Source organism: Nerophis ophidion, linkage group LG21 (genome assembly GCF_033978795.1).
Source record: "Nerophis ophidion isolate RoL-2023_Sa linkage group LG21, RoL_Noph_v1.0, whole genome shotgun sequence".
Classification (NCBI taxonomy): domain Eukaryota; kingdom Metazoa; phylum Chordata; class Actinopteri; order Syngnathiformes; family Syngnathidae; genus Nerophis; species Nerophis ophidion.
In genome coordinates, this window is record NC_084631.1 from 9,411,540 (window position 1) to 9,432,865 (window position 21,326).

The 21,326-nt window shown below is 40.1% G+C and overlaps 1 protein-coding gene across 1 annotated transcript; it reads left to right on the forward strand.

The window, feature by feature from the left end:
• Positions 1–622: 622 nt before the first annotated feature.
• Positions 623–21,290, forward strand: mtx1a (metaxin 1a). The gene is made up of 8 exons (XM_061881827.1): positions 623–746; positions 4,632–4,701; positions 4,776–4,855; positions 6,506–6,598; positions 6,665–6,847; positions 18,651–18,727; positions 20,105–20,250; positions 20,703–21,290. The coding sequence occupies exons 1-8, from the start codon at positions 666–668 to the stop codon at positions 20,921–20,923; spliced, it is 951 nt and encodes a 316-aa protein (XP_061737811.1). The 5' UTR covers positions 623–665; the 3' UTR covers positions 20,924–21,290.
• Positions 21,291–21,326: the final 36 nt, after the last annotated feature.

The following is a 21,326-nucleotide window of genomic DNA, read 5'->3' on the forward strand; positions in this document are numbered from 1 at the left end:
GTGTGAATGGGTAAATGTGGAAGTAGTGTCAAAGCGCTTTGAGTACCTTGAAGGTAGAAAAGCGCTATATAAGTACAACCCATATGTCCCCTCCAACCAATAAAGTCACAAACACACGTCATCATTCCGCGACGTTTTCAACAAGAAACTCTGCGGGAAATTTAAAATTGTAATTTAGTAAACTAAAAAGGCCGTATTGGCATGTGTTGCAATGTTAATATTTCATCATTGATATATAAACTATCAGACTGTGTGGTCAGTAGTAGTGGGTTTCAGTAGGCCTTTAATAATGTGGCGGGCCAGATCTGGCCCGCGAGCCTTGCGTTTGACATCTGTGATTTACATTGTTGTATTTACTTATTTCCATTAAATAATTATCTTGTGTTTTCATAATTATAACTAACTTGCTATAACCAAATTCACAGTTATTCATTAATCACGACTTTTCAAGTCAAAAGTAGCTCTATATTTAGTATTGATAAAATTCTCAGGATTAAACTTTTACGCCACTCCTTCTCTAGTAGTAAAATAAAAAATAATTTAGAATTCACCACTCTGGTTTATATTCTGTTTTGATTTAAAAATGAAGTTACTAAAAAAAAACTTTATTTCGTCAGTTTGGTAAACGGAAATTGTTGTCTGAATTTCCGGTTGAAGGAAAACAAATGGAGGCGCCCGACGAGTTGTTTTGCTGGGAAGGAGACTGGGGTCTGCCGTCCGTCAGCACCGAGTGTCTGGTGGTTCTGGTGAGTCCACTCGCACCGACACTGTACCGACCCACAGAGTCAGCGGCCGTGGGTCCGAGATCGACGTGCCTGTACGTTCACGGCTGCTATTGCTAGCCTTAGCACGCTAACGATCGAATGAATGCACGGTGAAGTTTGACTTTGCGTCAAGACTTTTTCAGCTGTGTCCTCTGTCCCAACTGTTTGACTTTTTACATGGCCGATGGCATATAAAGTCAATTTATACACACACATATATATAGCTTATACATTTAAATATATATATATACACTTATGTATATGTGCACACACACACACACACACACACACATATATATATATATACACATACATAACCATCCATCCATCCAGAGTAGTAGATTTTTTTTTTTAAAAAGCTTTTATAATTGTAAAGGACAATGTTTTATCAACTGATTGCAATAATGTACATTTGTTTTAACTATTAAACGAACCAAAAATATGACTTATTTTATCTTTGTGAAAACATTGGACACGGTGTGTTGTCAAGCTTATGAGATGCGATGCAAGTGTAAGCCACTTTGACACTATTCTTTTTTTTTTGTATATATATATATATATAAATGTCTAATGATAATGTCAATGAGGGATTTTTAATCACTGCCATGCTGAAATTGTAACTAATATTAATACTGTTGTTGATAATATTAATATTTGATTCACTACTTTTGGTTTGTTCTCTGTCGTGTTTGTGTCTTCTCTCAATTGCTCTGTTTAGTGTTAAAGTACCAATGATTGTCACACACGCTCTTGGTGTGGCGAAATTATTCTCTGCATTTGACCCATCACCCTTGATCACCCCCTGGGAGGTGAGGGGAGCAGTGGGCAGCAGAGGTGCCGCGCCCAGGAATCATTTTTGGTGATTTAACCCCCTATTCCAACCCTTGATGCTGAGTGCCAAGCAGGCAGGTAATGGGTCCCATTTTTATAGTCTTTGGTATGACTCGGCTGGGGTTTGAACTCACAACCTACCAATCTCAGGGCGGACACTCTAACCACAAGGCCACTGAGTAGGTTATTGCAGTTCTGAGTGTTGCTGGGTCAGGTTTGGTTTTGGAATCGGATTGTATTGTTATGGTATTGCTGTGTATTGGTTTGTTGGCTTAATAGAAAAAAAAAATTGTTTAAGTAATTAAAAAAAAAAAAGAGAATCGAATCTGAATCGCACAACGTGAGAATCGCGATTCGTATTCAAATCGATTTTTTTCCCACATCCCTAATATATATATATATATATATATATATATATATATATATATATATATATATATATATATATATATATATATATATATATATAATCCACTGGGTCATCATTGTCACCGACGTCCCACTGGGTGTGAGTTTTCCTTGCCCTTATGTGGGCTCTACCGAGGATGTCCTAGTGGTTTGTGTTGTGGTTTGTACAGCCCTTTGAGACACTAGTGATTTAGGGCTATATAAGTAAAGATTGATTGATTGATATATATATATATAATTTGGCTGGGCGATATTGCCTTTTTTTAATATCGCAATATTTTTAGGCCATATCGGGATATACGATATATATTACGATATTTTGCCTTGGCCTTGAATGAACACTTGATGCACATAATCACAGCAGTATGATGATTCTATGTGTCTACATTAAAACATTCTTCTTCATACTGCACTAATGGATGCTATTTTTAAACTTTCATGCAGAGAAGGAAATCACAACTAAGTCAATTGACCAAAAGTGTATTTATTAAAGTTATTAAGTAATGGCACAAACATTCAAGTCATTTCCAAAACAAAGTGCAAGATAGTCAGGGACATTTTAAGTGTCAAATAAAAATGAGCTGCATAATAGGAAATCAAATAGTATTCGTCCTTCACTATGTGGTATGTTACTAAGGTTATGAAATTCTCTTCATTCTCTAGCGAGTGACTTTTCAAATGATGCTACATATTAGCAGTAATGCTACTTTTTATAGCAACGCTTTTTCCCCACACTTGACAAATTACGGTTGTCTGTTCGACATATTCCCACTTGAAGCCGAACCACCGCCAGACGATGGAAACTCTGCTGTTTTTATTGGGGAATTAAGTCATCCTTTATTTGTTACCAGATCCGCACCTTCTTTCTCTCGTACGGCTACGTTAGCAGCTAACGTTAGCCACGCCGCTACCTCTCTGCTCTGCGAGGGCGGACACGTAAGTGACGTACCGTATTTTTCCGACTATATAGTTTAGCCGGTGCGACTTATATTCAGGAGCGACTTATGTGTGAAATTATTAACACATTACCGTAAAATATCAAATAGTATTATTTAGCTCATTCACGTAAGAGACTAGACGTATAAGATTTCATGGGATTTAGCGATTAGGAGTGACTGATTGTTTGGTAAAGGTATAGCATGTTCTATATGTTATAGTTATTTGAATGACTCTTACCATAATATGTTACGTTAACATAGCAGGCACCTTCTCAGTTGGTTATTTATGCCTCATATAACGTACACTTATTCAGCCTGTTGTTCACTATTCTTTATTTATTTTAAATTGCCTTTCAAATGTCTATTCTTGGTGTTGGGTTTTATCAAATAAATTTCCCCCAAAAATGCGACGTATATATGTTTTTTTCCATCTTTATTATGCATTTTCGGCCGGTGCAACTTATACTCGGAAAAATACGGTATGTAAGAATGTGCGCCTGCTTGTCCGTGAGAAGGAGAGACAGGAAAGAGCGAAGAGAGCCTGAAGTGAACGCCCGCAGAAGAGAACGTATACTCGAATATTACGATATAGTCATTTTCTATATCGCACAGAGACAAACCCGCGATATATCGTATATATGGATATATCGCCTAGCCCTAATATATATATATATATATATATATATGTATGTATGTATGTATGTATGTATGTATATGTATGTATGTATGTATTTATATACATATACTGTGTATATATATATTATATACTGTATGTATATATATATTATATATGTATATATATGTATTTATACATGTGTATGTTAAATTTGTGTACTGATATATATATCAGTACACTAATTTAACATACATCTATATATATATGTATATATATATCAGTACACTAATTTAACATACACATACATATATATGTATGTGTGTGTTTATATATATGTATATGTATGTATATATATATATATGTATGTATGTATGTATATATGTGTGTAAGTGTGTATATATATGTGTGTGTGTTAAATTAGTGTACCGATTATATATCAGTACACTAATTTAACGTATACACTAATGTTAAATTAGTGTACTGATTTATACACCAAATATATGTGTAAATAAATAAGCATCTAATTACATTTGATTTCGAATTCACTACACTATCTTCAGTTGTTTCATTAATTATTTATTCCAACTTTGTGCTGTTTGTGATCAAGTTTACACAGCTGTTTTACATGTAAAAGTTTGATTCCTACCTTGCATACTTCCGTGAGCATCTCCGTCAAGTTTTGTAATCATTCAAAAATATCAAGCAGCTAAAATGTGCCACATGTGTGCCGAGAGTTTTGCATATCACCCATTATGCATTACAGTGGATTTACATGGGTGTCATTTTAATATATGCATGGCGCATGGATGTGTTTTATAATGTCCGCAAAGTTCAATGAGCAAGAGGTGTGTTATGTGTGAAGTTGTTTGGATTGGGTCGTATAAGTTAATACTGTTAATACTTACATATAAAACTCATGCTCGACCACGAGATGGCTGGAAAAACACTGCTAGCACAACAAATGTTGGAGTAAAATAGTGCTGAAAAGCTACTATTAATATGTTAGTGTCCAGGGTCCAGGTTGATGTTTATTGCTGTGGGACAGGAAGTGATGACATGTTGTCTTCCTGACAGGCGTACGCTCAGTTCGCCGGCGCTCCTCTCAAAGTTCAAAAGTTGTCCAACCCATGGAGGAGTCCAGGCGGTAAGATGCATGCTAGGTTCCTACATCAAACTCCAGGGAGCGTTTTGTTCATCGTCAAACTCTGTCCTGTTCAGGTTGCTTTCCTGCCTTGAGGACCACTCAGAAGGAGATCCTGTCCAGACCCTCTGACATCATCATCCACCTGAGGAAACAGGTCAGTAGCCAGCATTTCTACCTTCACTGTTAATCCCTGATTCCTCACGAGGACATCAGAGAAGCACATTTTTGCTATTATTACTAAAGATGTCCAATAATTTCGGACTGCCGATATTATCGGCCGATAAATGCTTTAAAATGTAATATCGGAAATTATCATTATCGGTTTTTAAAAAGTAAAATGTATGACTTTTTAAAACGCTGCTGTACGGAGTGGTACGCAGAAGTAGGGAGAAGTACAGAGCGCCAGTAAACCTTAAAGGCACTGCCTTTGCGTGCCGGACCAATCACATAATATCTACGGCTTTTCACACACACAAGTGAATGCAACACATACTTGGTCAACAGCCATACAGGTCACACTGAAGGTGGCCGTATAAACAACTTTAACACTGTTACAAATATGCGCCAAACTGTGAACCCACACCAATCAAGAATGACAAACACATTTACGGAGAAAATCCGCACCGTAACATAACATAAACACAACATAACAAATACCCAGAACCTTTTGCAGCACTAACTCTTCCGGGACGCTACAATATACACCCCCCACCTCAACCTCCCCCCCCAACCCCGCCCGCCTCAACCTCCTCGTGCTCTCTCAGGGAGAGCATGTCCCAAATTCCAAGCTGCTGTTTTGAGGGATGTTAAAAAAAATAATGCACTCTGTGACTTCAATAATAAATATGGCTGTGCCATGTTGGCATTTTTTTCCATAACTTGAGTTGATTTATTTTGGAAAACCTTGTTACATTGTTTAATGTAGTGGTTCTCAACCTTTTTTCAGTGATGTACCCCTGTGAACATTTTTTTAATTGAAGTACCCCCTAATCAGAGCAAAGCATTTTTGGTTGAAAAAAGAGATAACGAAGTAAAATACAGCACTATGTCATCAGTTTCTGATTTATTAACTTGTATAACAGTGCAAAATATTGCTCATTTGTAGTGGTCTTTCTTGAGCTATTTTCAAAAAACATATATAAAAATAACTAAAAACTTGTTGAAAAGTAAACAAGTGATTCAATTATAGATAACAATTTCTACACATAGAAGTAATCATCAACTTAAAGTGCCCTCTTTGGGGATTGTAATAGAGATCTATCTGGATTCATGAATTTAATTCAAAACATTTCTTCACAAAAAAAAAGAAATCTTTAACATCAATATTTATGGAACATGTCCACAAAAAATCTAGCTGTCAACACTGAATATTGCATTGTTGTGTTTTTTTTTCACAGTTTATGAACTTACATTCATATTTTGTTGAAGTATTAATCAATAAAAATATTTATAAAGGATTTTTGAATTGTTGATATTTTTAGAATATTTTTAAAAATCTCACGTACCCCTTGGCATACCTTCAAGCACCCCTAGGGGTACACGTACCCCTATTTGAGAACCACTGGTTTAATGCATCCAGCGGGGCATCACAACAAAATTAGGCATAATAACGTGTTCATTCCACGACTGTATATATCGGTATTGGTTGATATCGGAATCGGTAATTAATCGGATATCTGCAAAAAAGTCATTATCGGACATCTCTAGTTATTACCCATCAGGCTGCGGCTCTCAACCTCGCCGACATCGCTCAGATCATTGTTTGCCTAGCACCGGCGTTCCTCACGGGTTACGTGTTTTCCAGAAATACAACGCGGACTACGACCTGTCAGCGAAGGAAGGCGCCGACAGCCTGGCGTTCATCTCGCTGCTGGAGGAGAAGCTGGTGCCGGCGGTGGTGAGTTCCATTGTGGCGCGAGACAAAGGCACAAAACCCCCACGTGACTTCTCTCTGCTCCGCTAGCTGTACGCCCACTGGGTGGAGCCAAAGAACTACATGGAAGTGACTCGCCGCTGGTACGCCGAGCACATGCCCTTCCCGCTCTGCTTGTTCATGCCGGGGCGCATGCAGCGCCACCAACTGGACAAACTTCGCCTGCTGCGGGGAGACGACAGCTTGGAGGCCAACGAAGAGCTGGAGAAGGAGGTGAGCAGGAGAAAATAATACAAATAAAAACACACGTGGCTTATTTTTCATTGCGCGCAGAATCCCTTTCTTTCTGATTGGTCACTCTCAACGCCTACTGTCTCCTGGTCAGAGCCAATCCGAGGGAACCTGTTTTGTGTCCTTTCTGAAGAATAATATTCTCTGTACAAGAGCAGTGAGGCAAGGAATCATTTTGGTGATTTAACCCCTAAGTCCAAACCCTGATGCTGAGTGTTAAGCGGGGTCCCATTTTTATAGTCTTTGGTATGACTCGGCCGGGGTTTGAACTCATGACCTACCGATCTCAGGGCTGACACTCTAACCACAAGGCAACTGAGCAGGTTGCATGGTATACCGGTACTAATAGAGTATTGCGGTGCCGATGAATTTAAAAAAAGGTACTATACTGCCTTTGAAAAATACCAGTACTTTTTACATTGCTGGTAATGTGAGCCGTGCCGCATGTGAGTCAACTCACACACAAAGCACTTACAAGCAGAAACAGGAGAAGAAGAATGGACATATTTTGGCTTGAAAAATAACAATAAAGCTAAAAGCTCTCTGCAAGCAATGCTTTGAAACACACATAGATAGGGGCTAATGACCCTCCACAGTGTTTTAGCTACTTCTAAATCACTAATCATCACCTCCATGGTGACAAAGTATGTTTCTTGCAAGTATCATGCCTGCAGGACGAGGAATAGCTAATCAATCAATCAATCGATCAATGTTTATTTATATAGCCCTAAATCACAAATGTCTCGGTTGGTAGAGCGACCGTGCCAGCAACTTGAGGGTTGCAGGTTCGATTCCCGCTTCCGCCATCCTAGTCACTGCCGTTGTGTCCTTGGGCAAGACACTTTACTCACCTGCTCCCAGTGCCACCCACACTGGTTTAAGTGTAACTTAGATATTGGGTTTCACTATGTAAAGCGCTTTGAGTCACTAGAGAAAAGCGCTATATAAATATAATTCACTTCACTTCACATGCTTCACTTCACACCGGAGGAAACAATAACTACCCGCTTACATCAAGCTAGTGCTCCTGAATGTAAACAAATCTATACAAATGTTGACTCTAACGATACCAAGTACAAGAGCCGTATATAGTGGATACTACAATGATTACATTAATATTGTTATTATTAGGGGTGTGGGAAAACATCGATTTGAATTAGAATCGCGGCTTCACGGAGGCAGAGGGGTTAGTGTGTCTGCCTCACAATACGAAGGTCCTGCAGTCCTGGGTTCAAATCCAGGCTCGGGATCTTTCTGTGTGGAGTTTGCATGTTCTCCCTGTGAATGCGTGGGTTCCCTCCGGGTACTCCGGCTTCCTCCCACCTCCAAAGACATGCACCTGGGGATAGGTTGATTGGCAACACTAAATTGGCCCTAGTGTGTGAATGTGAGTGTGAATGTTGTCTGTCTATCTGTGTTGGCCCTGTGATGAGGTGGCGACTTGTCCAGGGTGTACACCGCCTTCCGCCCGATTGTAGCTGAGATTGGCGCCAGCACCCCCCGCAACCCCAAAAGGGAATAAGCGGTAGAAAATGGATGGAATTAGAATCGCGATTCTCACGTTGTGCGATTCAGAATCGATTCTCATTTTTAAATTATTATTAGTTTTATTTTTTTAACAATCCAACAAACCACTACACAGCAATACCATAACAATGCAATCCAATTCCAAAACCAAACCTGACCCAGCAACACTCAGAACTGCAATAAACAGAGCAATTGAGAGAAGACACAAACACGACACAGAACAAACCAAAAGTAGTGAAACAAAAATGAATATTATAAACAACAGTATCAATATTAGTTATAATTTCAGCATAGCAGTGATTAAAAAATCCATCATTGACATTATCTTTAGACTTTTATAAAAATAAAAAAAAAGAACAATAGTGTCACAGTGGCTTACACTTGCATCGCATCTCATAAGCTTGACAACACACTGTGTCCAATATTTTAACAAACATAAAATAAGTCATATTTTTGGTTCGTTTAATCGTTAAAACAAATTTACATTATTGCAATCAGTTGATAAAACATTGTCCTTTACAATTATAAAAGCTTTTTACAAAAATCGAATAATAATAATAACAATAGCACCTGGGATTTATATAGCGCTTTTTTAAATACTCAAAGTCGCTTTACATGTGTGTGTGTGTGGGGAGGAGGGAGGATAAAAACAACTTTATTAGAGTTGGTGGAGGTAGTGACAAGTGAGCAGTCGATGTTTAATGAAAAGTCCTGAGTGGCCAATGATGATTATTTCAGATTTGTTGCAGTTGAGTTTTAGAAAGTTTTTTTGTATCCAGGTTTATATGTCTGTGAGGCGGGTGGAGTGGATGGCTGTGGTGATAGTCGTGCTGGAAAGGTGTAGTTGTGTGTCGTCGACATAGCAGTGAAATTGAAGGCCATGGTGGCGGAGGATCTGACCGTGGGGTAGGAGGTAGATGGTGAAGAGTTGGGGGCCAAGTACTGAGTCCTCGGGGACGCCGTGGGTGACTGGGGAAGTGGAGGAGGTGCAGTTGTTGGTTAAGATGAATTGCTGACGGTCAGAGAGGTAGGATTTCATCCGGGAGAGGGCAGTGCCAGATAAACCAAGGGAGGAGTGGAGGCGTGATAGGAGGATGGAGTGGTTGATGGTGTCGAAGGCAGCACTGAGGTCGAGGAGGATGAGGATGGAGGGGGAACCAGAGTCGGCAGAGAGAGTTTAATAGTTAAAACAAATTTTCATTATTGCAATCAGTTGATAAAACATTGTCCTTTACAATTATAAAAGCTTTTTACAAAAATCTACTACTCTGCTTGCATGTCAACAGACGGGTAGATCTTGCTGAAATCCTATGTATTGAATGAATAGAGAATCCTTTTAAATCGGGAAAAAAAAAAAATTTTTTGAATCGAGAATCGTGTTGAATTGAAAAAAAAAATCGATTTTGAATGGAATCGTGACCCCAAGAATCGATATTGAATCGAATCGTGGGACACCCAAAAATTCGCAGCCCTAGTTTTTATCACTAAATCTTAGTTTTTAATTGTTTATAAAGTCATGAAATACGTCCCTGGATACAGGACAACTTTAATTATGACCAATGTATGATCCTGTAACTTCTTGGTATCGGATTCATACACATATTTGTATTATCGGCCAAAACTAATGTAAAGTATCAAATGAGAAGAATAAGTGATTAGTACATTAGAACAGAATTGTAGAGAGAACATGTTAAAACTGAAATTAAGCAGATATTAACAGTGAATGAACAAGTAGATTAATAATCCATCATCATTTTGACAAAATAATAGAATAAGAAATAAAACAATATGTTAGTTCATACATCAGCAGACAATTAGGAGTCTTGTATGCTTACTTAGTACCAAAAGAGAAGTTGTTCACTATATTTAATAACACAACTGTTGTTTGATTGCAATAAGAAACATATGTTCAATGTATCATAAGATTATCTGACAAAATAAAAGCATTAATAAAAATGTTTGTCATCACCCCTGTTTTGAAAAGTATAGAAATATATTTTGGTACCGGTATCTAGACAACCCTAGTCTGTACAAAATAAGCTATTATTAGTGTGTTTTACTTTACAACCTCTTAAACGATGACATCAACATTTATTATGATGTCATGTGAACATATCAAAAATCAACCACTTTTTAAAGACCACTTTATAAAGCTGATTACATTTAAGATATATATATATTTTTTGAATGACAAAATATAGCCCAAACTGAGTCCACACAGTGTGTTTTTGGAATTTGGCACTTTTTTCGCGCCGAAGAGGAGACGCCTCCAGCTGCTCGGCCCACATTTTTTCCATGTCTGACGCCCTGGAAAGGAGAAGTCCTTCCAGTGGATCTTGGAAAATTGTGCAGTGGAACAAATAAGTCAGCAACAAAGCCCTTTTTCTACTGGACTTTAAAGGGTAACCACACTTTTTGGGGTGGGGGATTCTGTCTATCATTCACAATGTAAGGCATTATGCATATGCGTTCCGACTCGTAAATAAATGCTACCAAGAGTCAGCTAACAATTGAGATAAGGGGAGTCATGACGTCTTTGCGTCTATCGCGCCGGTGAAACCCACTAAAAAACATCCAAACATCGCCAACAATACTCCATTTACATGTTGTGACCAGAGTATTAGCCACGTTTATTTAACAGTAGAATTAACTGAACGCAGTGAGCCCTCTTTCAATCATCCACAATCTTTGTCTCGGTGGGCGGAGACCGCTACTTTACACACACAGGAAGCACGTGACTCGCAAGTGAGAAGTGCTGCAAAGTAACAAAAAACATGGTTACAAAGCCCGATGTCCCGTTTCAGCTTCAAATGGGAAGGGCAATATGAGCCCATCAACATGGACAGAAACAACTTCCACTTCCCACAGCTCCCCCAATTTTCATCTGATCGGAACCGTTCAAGTATCAAAACGTATGGCTCGGCCGGAAATCGAGAGCAACCATATTTTGATTTTCACAAATATCCGAGATTACCAGAAATTCTGGGTTTTCCGGGACATTTTTCCCATTTAAAATTAATGGGTTAATTTTCAAGCTTGCACAATTCCTAAATTTCTCACCGGATTCAAACTGTTCCACCATCCACACAATCCACTCACCCCAGACATTCAGACTACAACTATTTTCCAAATTCCCAAAAAATTCCAGGAATTTCCAAAATTCTAAGTTTTCTAAAGCCCTATTTCTACCCTTTTTTCTTTCGTCTTGTCTTTTTACATTTCTCAACCTATTCCACCATTAAAACGTTCCACTTAGTTGGGACATCAAAGGTACTTTTTTTTTTGCATTAAAAATTCCCAGTTGTCTCGAAAAATTCCAGGAATCCCGAAATACCAAGTCTCAGTTACAAAGTGTTACCACATCGACATTTCTCAAACGTGTCAAAAAATTCCAACACCGCCCCATTTATCATCTAGGACAGGGGTGTCGCCCTGTGATGAGGTGGCGACTTGTCCAGGGTGTACCCTGCCTTCCACCCGATTGTAGCTGAGATAGCCGCCAGCGCCCCCCGCGACCCCGAAAGGGAATAAGCGGTAGAAAATGGATGGATGGATGGACAGGGGTGTCAAACTCAAATACAGAGTGGGCCAAAATTTAAAACTGAACAAATCCGCGGGCCAAGGTTGAACAAATTAACCTTTTAATAGGGACCCAAACTAGTTTTGCAAAGAATATTGAACAAGCAAGGCTTAAATAGGGCAGCACGGTGCAACAGGGGTTAGTGCATCTGCCTCACAATACAAAGGTCCTGAGTAATCCTGGGTTCAATACCGGGATCGGGATCTTTCTGTGTGCAGTTTGCATGTTCTCCCCGTGACTGCGTGGGTTCCCTCCGGGTACTCTGGCTTCCTCCCATGGAACAGGCAGAGCTTACATAACGTAATAGCGCAAAATCAACTTTCAAAAAACAAACGAAAAAACATCAGTGGTATATTAATTAAAATTTAATTAAAAGGCTAATAAATTAGAAAATAAAATAAAAACGAGGAGGGCGGGGTTTGGTGGTAACGGGGGGGTGTATATTGTAGCGTTCCATAAGAGTTAGTGCTCCAAGGGTTTCTGGGTATTTGTTCTGTTGTGTTTATGTTGTGTTACGGTGCAGGTGTTCTCCCGAAATGTGTTTTGTCATTCTTGTTTGGTGTGGGTTCACAGTGTGGAACTTATTTGTAACAATTTTAAAGTTGTTTATATGGCCACCCTCAGTGTGACCTGTATGGCTGTTGACCAAGTATGCATGGCATTCGCATATGTGTGTGTGAAAGCCGCATATATTATGTGACTTGGCCGGCACACTGTTTATATGGAAGAAAAGAGGACGTGACGACATGTTATAGAGGACGCTAAAGGCAGTGCCTTCAAGGCACGCTCCCAATATTGTTGTCCGGGTGGAAATCGGGAGAATGGTTGCCCAGGGAGATTTTCGGGAAGGGCACTAAACTTCGGTAATCTCCCGGGAAAATCGGGAGGGTTGGCAAGTATGAGTATTAGCGGTAAATTTGGTGTTTCCGGCGGGACAGCTCTAATGTTAATTTGATATTGCCTCAAGGGCCAAATGATATTAAACGGCGGGCCAGAGTTTGACACCCATGATCTAGGACAATTGTGATCAATGTTCGCTGTAATTTGTCATGTGTGTGAGCAAACGCACAAACTCCCTGAGCAACATCAGACGTGCACACTGTGGCCACACCAGCGTCACACCTGTCCCAAACCTGACATCATAACAATTTAAATGTTTTATTAAAATAATTTTCTGATATAAGTGATCTTGCCCTCTTTCGATGACTAACAAAAAAAACATGTTTTTCGTGAACTATGTGCTAGTATTGTATGTCTGGCTGCGGGTCCTGCCTTTAAAAGAAATGTTACCCCTTTCGGAGATTACATTTAGTTCCTGTCACTTTCTGTCTGTAAAATACATCTTTTTATTAGCATTTATTTATTTATTTATTTATTCTAGTGACAATATTTCATGAAAAATATCCTTATATTAACATTCTTATAAGTGGCAGTAAAATAAGCACACATCTGATTAGAGGAGTCAGAGTATTACAACCTGGCATTTACACATTGTGTAGCGTTGGGGTTGTCCGACTTTTTGTGTGGCCATAAACGCAACACTGGCTAAGTGCCATGAGTGCTTGTGTTGGTGCAGGTGAGAGAGCGAGCGGCTTCTGTTGAAACGATGGATAACAAAGTTGGTTTAAGCCTGGTTTGTATGGCAGAAAATTACCAGTTTTTACAGATAAAAGTTTTTTTTTACTCATGTTTTTGGGGTGGTTGCAAACAGTTTTGCTCAATAAAGTGATTGATGGAATTCCTGTCCGTAAAGTGTCTCGACAGACGACAATTGAACTGTGTTGACAAAGATTGTTTTATTCATCGGGGCCACTCTTGTTGTCACTTGTCTCTCATAGAGTTGCATTACAAAATCATAAAGAATAAATTGTAATGTGATTATTTTGTTTAAAGTTCAGATGGGATTTTTGATTTTCTGCGCGGTATTAATTTTTTGTGCGCAGAGGACCCATGAGCAGTGCGCAATTGCGCAGGCACGCACCTTAGAGGGAACGTTGATTGTGATATTACCTATATTTAAAAAAAAAAATCTGGTTTTCCCGAAATTCCAGGAATTCAGAAATACCAAGTCTCAATTACAAAGTGTTAGTACATCTATATTTCTCAACCAAGTCAAAACATTCCAACACCAACCCATTCATACAATCTAGGACAGGGGTGTCAAACTCAAATACAGAGGGGGCCAAAATGTAAAAGTGAACAAAGCCGTGGCCCAAGGTTAAACAAATGAAACTTTTAATGGGGACCCAAACAAGTTTTGCATTGAATATTGAACAAGCAAGGCTTATATAACTTTATAGTGACATGCAAAATCCACTTTCAAATAATAATTACAAAATATCAACTGCATATCAAATAAAATTTGAATAAAAAATAAATGCCTCTTTTCTATTTGCAGCCTTCTGAGGTAAATGTCGAATTAAACTTTTTTCACAGGCTAATAAAACATTTGAAAATGAAATATCAATAACGAATTAATCAAACATTTAAGCCTTGAAGTAGCAAGAAAAAGTGCATGAATAAAACCTTCATTATTGCTCAGTTTGCTACACTTATTTGCTTTAACACTCAATATGGAACAAACGCTTATATAACTTTATAATGCAAAATCAACTTTCAGAAAACAAAACCAAAAAACATCAATGGTAAAAACAAATAAAATTTAAATAAAAAACTGTAATGCCTCATTTCTATTTGCATCCTTCTGAGGTAAATATCAACATTACATGTTTCCACAGGCTAATACATTTGAAAATAAAATAATGAGGTGGGGCGTGGGGGTATATATTGTAGCGTCCCGGAAGAGTCAGTGCTGCAAGGGGTTCTGAGTATTTGTTCTGTTGTGTTTATGTTGTGTTGCGTTGCGGTTGTTCTCCCGAAATATGTGTTTGTCATTTTTGTCTGGTGTGGGTTCACAGTGTGGCGCATATTTGTAGCAGTGTTAAAGTTGTTTATACGCCCACCCTCAGTGTGACCTGTATGGCTGTTGACCAAGTATGCCTTGCATTCACTTAAGTGTGTGTGTAGGAGCTGCATATATTATATGACTGGGCTGGCACGTTGTTTGTATGGAGGAAAAGCGGACGTGTCGACAGGTTGTAGAGGACGTCTAAGGCAGTGCCATCACGGCACGCCCCCAATATTGTTATCCGGGTGGAAATCAGGAGAAATTCAGTAGAATGCTTGCCCCGGGAGATTTTCGGGAGGGGCACTGAAATTTGGGAGTCTCACAGGAAAATCGGGAAGGTTGGCAAGTATGATTATTAGCGGTGAATGCGGTGATAATACCGGTGGGCCAGCTCTAATGTTAATTTGATATTGCCTCAAGGGCCAAATGAAATTACACAGTGGGCCAAATTTGGCCCGCGGGCCAGAGTTTGACACCCATGATCTAGGACAATTGTGATATTATTTACCAATCCATCCATCCATCCATTTGCTACCTACCGCTTATTCCCTTTGGGGCTGCGGGGGGCGCTGGTGCCTATCTCAGCTACAATCGGGCGGAAGGCGGAGTACACCCTGGACAAGTCGCTACCTCATCACAGGGCCAACACAGATAGACAGACAACATTCACACACTAGGGCCAATTTTAGTGTTGCCAATCAACATGATATTATTTATATTTTTATAAATTCACGTTTTTCACGAAATTCCAATTCTCAATTACAAAATACTGCGAAGAGGTGGCGACTTGTCCACGGTACCACGCCTACCGTCTGAATGCGCCTGAGATAGGCTCAAGCACCCCCCACGACCCCGAAAAGGGACCAGCGGTAGAAAATGGATGGCTGGAAAGAATTACAAAATCTTACTACGTCAACATTTCTCCACCGAGTTAAAAGATTCCAACACCAACCCATTCACATCATCCAGGACAGGGGTGCCCATTACGTCGACCGCGAGCTACCAGTCGACCGCGGGGGGTGTGTCAGTCGATCTCCAGCCAGGCTTTTAAAAAAAATAGACCTAAAAATTAGTGATCATCAATCTTCACCAAGACATCACTTAAATGACATTCACGGTACCGGAGGGTCTTGTGAGATGACGCTGGCTGCTGCAAGATCATTATTATGAAAATATGACCGAGAGGAAGGCGAGAAACACTTTTTATTTCAACAGACTCTCGCGCCGTACCTTCCGTCAAAACTCTAAAGGCCGACTGCACATTTCCTATCTTCACAATAAAAGCCCTGCTTCATGCTGCCTGCGCTAACTAAATACAGAGTCTCGGAAAACTGGCGTGCACAAGCGATCCCTCAGAAAGCTGGCGTGCACATCACTTGTGCACACCAGTTTTCCGAGACTCTTATTTTGTTAGCGCAGGCAGCATGGAGCAGGGCTTTTATTGTGAAGATAGGAAATGTGCAGTCGGCCTCTAGAGTTTTGACGGAAGGGACGGCGCGAAAGTCTGTTGAAATAAAAAGTGTTTCTCGCCTTCCTCTCTGTCATTTTTTCATAATAATGAACTGGCAGCAGCCAGCGTCATCTCACAAGACCCTCGGGTGCCGTGAATGTCAATCAAGCAAGCTACGGAATTTGCCGCCAATGTTTTTCTTGTAAAGTGTATGGAAGCTGGATGAATTAGATGCCAAAAACCAACCACTTTCATGTGGTATTGGACAGAAAGGAGGACTTTTTTTTTCCTCCATTTGAAAATGTGGGCGTTATCATCATTACTGTCTGATTCCAATCAATGCAAGTCATCAGAATCAGGTAATACACCAACTTATATTCTTGTCTTCATGAAAGAAAGGAATATATGTGTGTTAAACATGCTTGTATTATCATTAAACACCATTAACTTGTTAACAAAAATGTCTCTTTCATAAATAAATAAATATAAATTATAAATAGGAATGAGGTAGATCTCCTCGACTTGGTCAATTGAAAAGTAGCTCGCCTGCAGAAAAAGTGTGAGCGCCCCTGAGCTAGGACAATAGTGATATTATCTTGATTTTAAAAATGTCCCGGTTTTTCCAACATTCCCAAATTTCCAGGAAATTCCCATTCAAATGAAAGGCGATTTTCACAGTTCTGCAACCACCACATTTCTCACCTGATTCAAACCGTTGCCCATCCACACTCTTGTAAGACATTCAAGTCAATGTGTTTCCCGTTTAAGTTAAAGTATCAATGATTGTCACACACACACTAGATGTGGTGAAATTTGTCCTCTGAATTTGACCCATCCCCTTGTTCACCCCCTGGGAGGTGAGGGGAGCAGTGAGCGGCAGCTGTGGCCACGCCCGGGAATCATTATTGGTGATTTAACCCCCAATTCCAACCCCTTGATGCTGAGTGTCAAGCAGGCAGGTAATGAGTCCCATTTTTATAGTGTATGGTATGACTTCAACAAAACACCATATTACCCGGAATCGATGTTCCCTCTAATTTTTCATGTGTGTGAGCAAACGGTAAAACTCCATGAGGATTCTTTGGAGCACATGTAAGCAACATCAGACGTGCACACCTGCAGCACACCTGTCCCAAACCTGACTAAATAACAAGTTACATTTCTTATTATTATAATCAAATGACAGCAGTCACTTCCATGTGATCATTTTCTAATATAAGTGTTTTGGCCCACTGAGAAGAACAACAAATATTGTTTTTCATGAGCGGTGTTCTAGTATTGTATGTCTGGGTGGGGGTCCTGCTTTGGAAATCATTTGTACCCCTTTCAGATATCGCATTTAGTTCCCATTAAACCATTCACATATTGCACAATGAGATGGAAGCACTGGATCATGTGTACATTCTTGTAACTTTCCTTTTGTAAAATATATATATTTTTATTAGTATTTCTTTAATATAATAACAGCATTTCATGATTAATATTTATAAATTAAGATTCTTAATAAATGACAGTAGAATGAGCACACATTTGATTGGTAACTCATAGTGTAACGACCTGGAATTACACCTAATGTGCGGTGTTGGAAATGTCCGACTTTTTGTGTGGCTGTAAACGCATCACTGGCTCAGTGCCATATGTGCATGTGTTGACACAAGTGAGAAAGAGCGAGCGGCTGCTGTTGATATGACGGATGGAAAAGTTGGTTTTGGTCTGTTTTGTACGGCAGAAAATGACCAGCTTTGCTGGATGGAAATTGTTTAGTGATGTTTTTGGTCATAAAGAGTTTTGCTCAATAAAGTGATCGATGGAATTCTTGTCCTCCTTAAAGCGTCTCGACAGACGTTAAAATATTTGAACAGTGATAACGAAAACTATTGTGGCCTCCCGTAGTCAGTTACTTTAAAAATGGCTCCTTTTTTTTATTGGATTTTGTGCGCGGCATAGAATTGCCGTGGGCAGAGGACGCATGAGCACCTGAGAGGGAACGTTGCCCGGAATTACCAGGAATTTTTGCTTACCACATATATATTTATAGCATGCGTATAAAACCTTGATGGAGGTTTTTATTATTTATAGAGTGCTTTATAGGCAGATTAGAGCGACTCACATCAGCTCTATTGTCAGCTGACTCTTGCCAACATTTATTTACTAGTCAGAGTGCATTTAAACAAACGTGTGTTTTTGTCTTGCATAAGGATTGGGGGAAAAAAGCGTAGTTCCCCTTTAAAGCGCCGCCCCTTCAGACGGCCATGATGTCTACTAATGTGATGCCGCCATTATAGCACTTCTTTTTAGCATGTTGGCATTTGTGTTTCAGTTGTTCCGAGATGCTGTCGACTGCATGAACCTCCTGGCTCAGAGACTTGGCCAGCACAAGTTCTTCTTTGGAGACTCGTAAGTCAAATCCCCGTCATGTGTGTGATGATGATGGGCCTTGGTTACGATTAGAGATGTCCGATAATTGCTTTTTTGCCAATATTCCGATATTGTCCATGTGTTAATTACCGATTCCGATATCAACCGATACCGACAAATACAGTCGTGGAATTAACACATTATTATGCCTAATTTTGTTGTGATGCACCGCTGGATGCATTAAACAATGTAACAAAGTTTTCCAAAATAAATCAACTCAAGTTATGGAAAAAAATGCCAACATGGCACTGCCATATTTATTATTGAAGTCACAAAGGGCAATATTTTTTTTAACATGCCTTAAAAGTGATTAAGCGGTAGAAGATGGATGGATGGATGCCTCAAAACAGCAGCTTGGAATTTGGGACATGCTCTCACTGAGAGATCATGGGGAGGTTGAGGTGGGCGGGGTTGTGGGGAGGGTGTATATTGTTGCGTCCTGGAATAGTTAGTGCTGCAAGGGATTTTGGGTATTTGTTCTGTTTTGTTTATGTTGTGTTACGGTGCGGGTGTTCTCCCGAAATATTTGTCATTCTTGTTTGGTGTGGCTTCACAGTGTGGTGCATATTTGTAACCGTGTTAAAGTTGTTTATACGGCAACCCTCAGTGTGACCTGTATGGCTGTTGACCAAGTATGCTTTGCATTCACTTGTGTGTGTGAAGAGTCGTAGATATTATGTGACTGGGCCGGTACGCAAAGGCAGTGCCTTTTAAGGTTTATTGGCGCTCTGAATTTTTCCTACGTCCGTGTACACAGCAGCGTTTTAGAAAATCATAAATTTTACTTTCTGAAACCGATACCGATAATTTCCGAGATTACATTTTAAAGCATTTATCGGCCGATAATTTCGGCAGTCAGATATTATCGGACATCCTTAGTTACGATGGTGTGGGGTTGTGGGGAGGGTGTATATTGTTGCGTCCTGGAATAGTTAGTGCTGCAAGGGATTTTGGGTATTTGTTCTCCGTAAATGTGTTTGTCATTCTTGTTTGGTGTGGCTTCACAGTGTGGTGCATATTTGTAACCGTGTTAAAGTTGTTTATATGGCAACCCTCAGTGTGACCTGTATGGCTGTTGACCAAGTATGCTTTGCATTCACTTGTGTGTGTGAAGAGTCGTAGATATTATGTGACTGGGCCGGTACGCAAAGGCAGTGCCTTTTAAGGTTTATTGGCGCTCTGAATTTTTCCTACGTCCGTGTACACAGCAGCGTTTTAGAAAATCATAAATTTTACTTTCTGAAACCGATACCGATAATTTCCGAGATTACATTTTAAAGCATTTATCGGCCGATAATTTCGGCAGTCAGATATTATCGGACATCCTTAGTTACGATGGTGTGGTTTGCGGTCCAGGCCGTCGTCCCTTGACGCCTTCGTCTTCGGCTCGTTGGCGCCCATCTTCAAGTGCAAACTCCCTAACAACAAGCTGCAGGAGCACCTGAAGTCTCTGGACAACCTGAGCAACTTCTGCACCAACATTCTGCTGATCTACTTCCCCCGTAAGGACCACCTCAGCAGGCACGATGGTGGTGTCACGCCAAATTTCTTCCCCCTTACAAAAACCTCCCCCCATTTACTTCCGGGGTCATGATTAATACAGACGTTTTGTTAACGCTATATTCTAAAAATATAAAGCTATATTATAAAAATACAGACTTTTTCTTAACGCTATATTATAAAAAATAAAAAAAATAAAAAACAATTTACAAACAAGCCTTGGGATGGGATTTACTTCCGGGGTCACGTTTCCTCTTACGTCATCCCATAGCTTGTGTTTGTAAATTGTTTTTTTAATAGTTTTTGTAATTTTGTTTATAATATAGCGTTAACAAAACGTCTGTATTATTCATGACCCCGGAAGTAAATAGGGGGGAAGGTTTTTGTAGGGGGAAGACATTTGGCGTGACAGCGGCATCTTCAGTCCTAACAACCCGCCTCCATGTGTCCACAGACAACTCCGGTCAGAGGACGTCCAGTCCGGCCGAGACTAAAGACCACGAGCAGGTGCCGAATAAGCGCAGGAAGCAGTTCCTGTCACTGCTGGTGGCTCTGGGCGCCATGTTGTCCTACGCCGTGCTGAGTGGCATGGTGGCCATCCAACAGCGAGGGGCGCTAGAAGAGCCTCTGCACTCTCACGAAGACGACGAGGACGATGACGACGAAGTCGACTGAGGTCCACCAGTCCCAGCTTCGTTTTGTCTTTGAGGAAGTGGACTCCATCTCAGCCCCTGGCCACACCCCCTCAGGGCCCCAGCAGTCGTCCTGAGCGTCTGGACACCAGCTGCACATGACGTCTCTGCTGAGGAATGCTGCGCTTTTAACGAGCTGATCTGGAAGCAGTTTGTGGAGTGTAAGCAGGTCACAAAATGTAATGTTGGGGCTGCGTTACCATGACAACCGTGTAGTCCCAAACAAGCCCTTTCTACATCATGTTAGACATTGATAATTCCATTCCAACAATGTCGAAATATATACAAAAAAAACGTGCCATGGTGGAATAAAAATGTCAGTTATAAATAAACTACCCTTGATGACGTCATCAGCCACCGTTTTCCTCCTTCCAGAAAGTGTCAGA

Coding starts and splice junctions, on each gene's coding strand:
- mtx1a (XM_061881827.1), top strand. CDS start 666: ATGGAGGCGCCCGACGAGTTGTTTTGCTGGGAAGGAGACTGGGGTCTG. Junction 4,856..6,505: donor TCATCCACCTGAGGAAACAG/GTCAGTAGCCAG, acceptor CGTGTTTTCCAG/AAATACAACGCGGACTACGA. Junction 6,599..6,664: donor AGAAGCTGGTGCCGGCGGTG/GTGAGTTCCATT, acceptor CTGCTCCGCTAG/CTGTACGCCCACTGGGTGGA.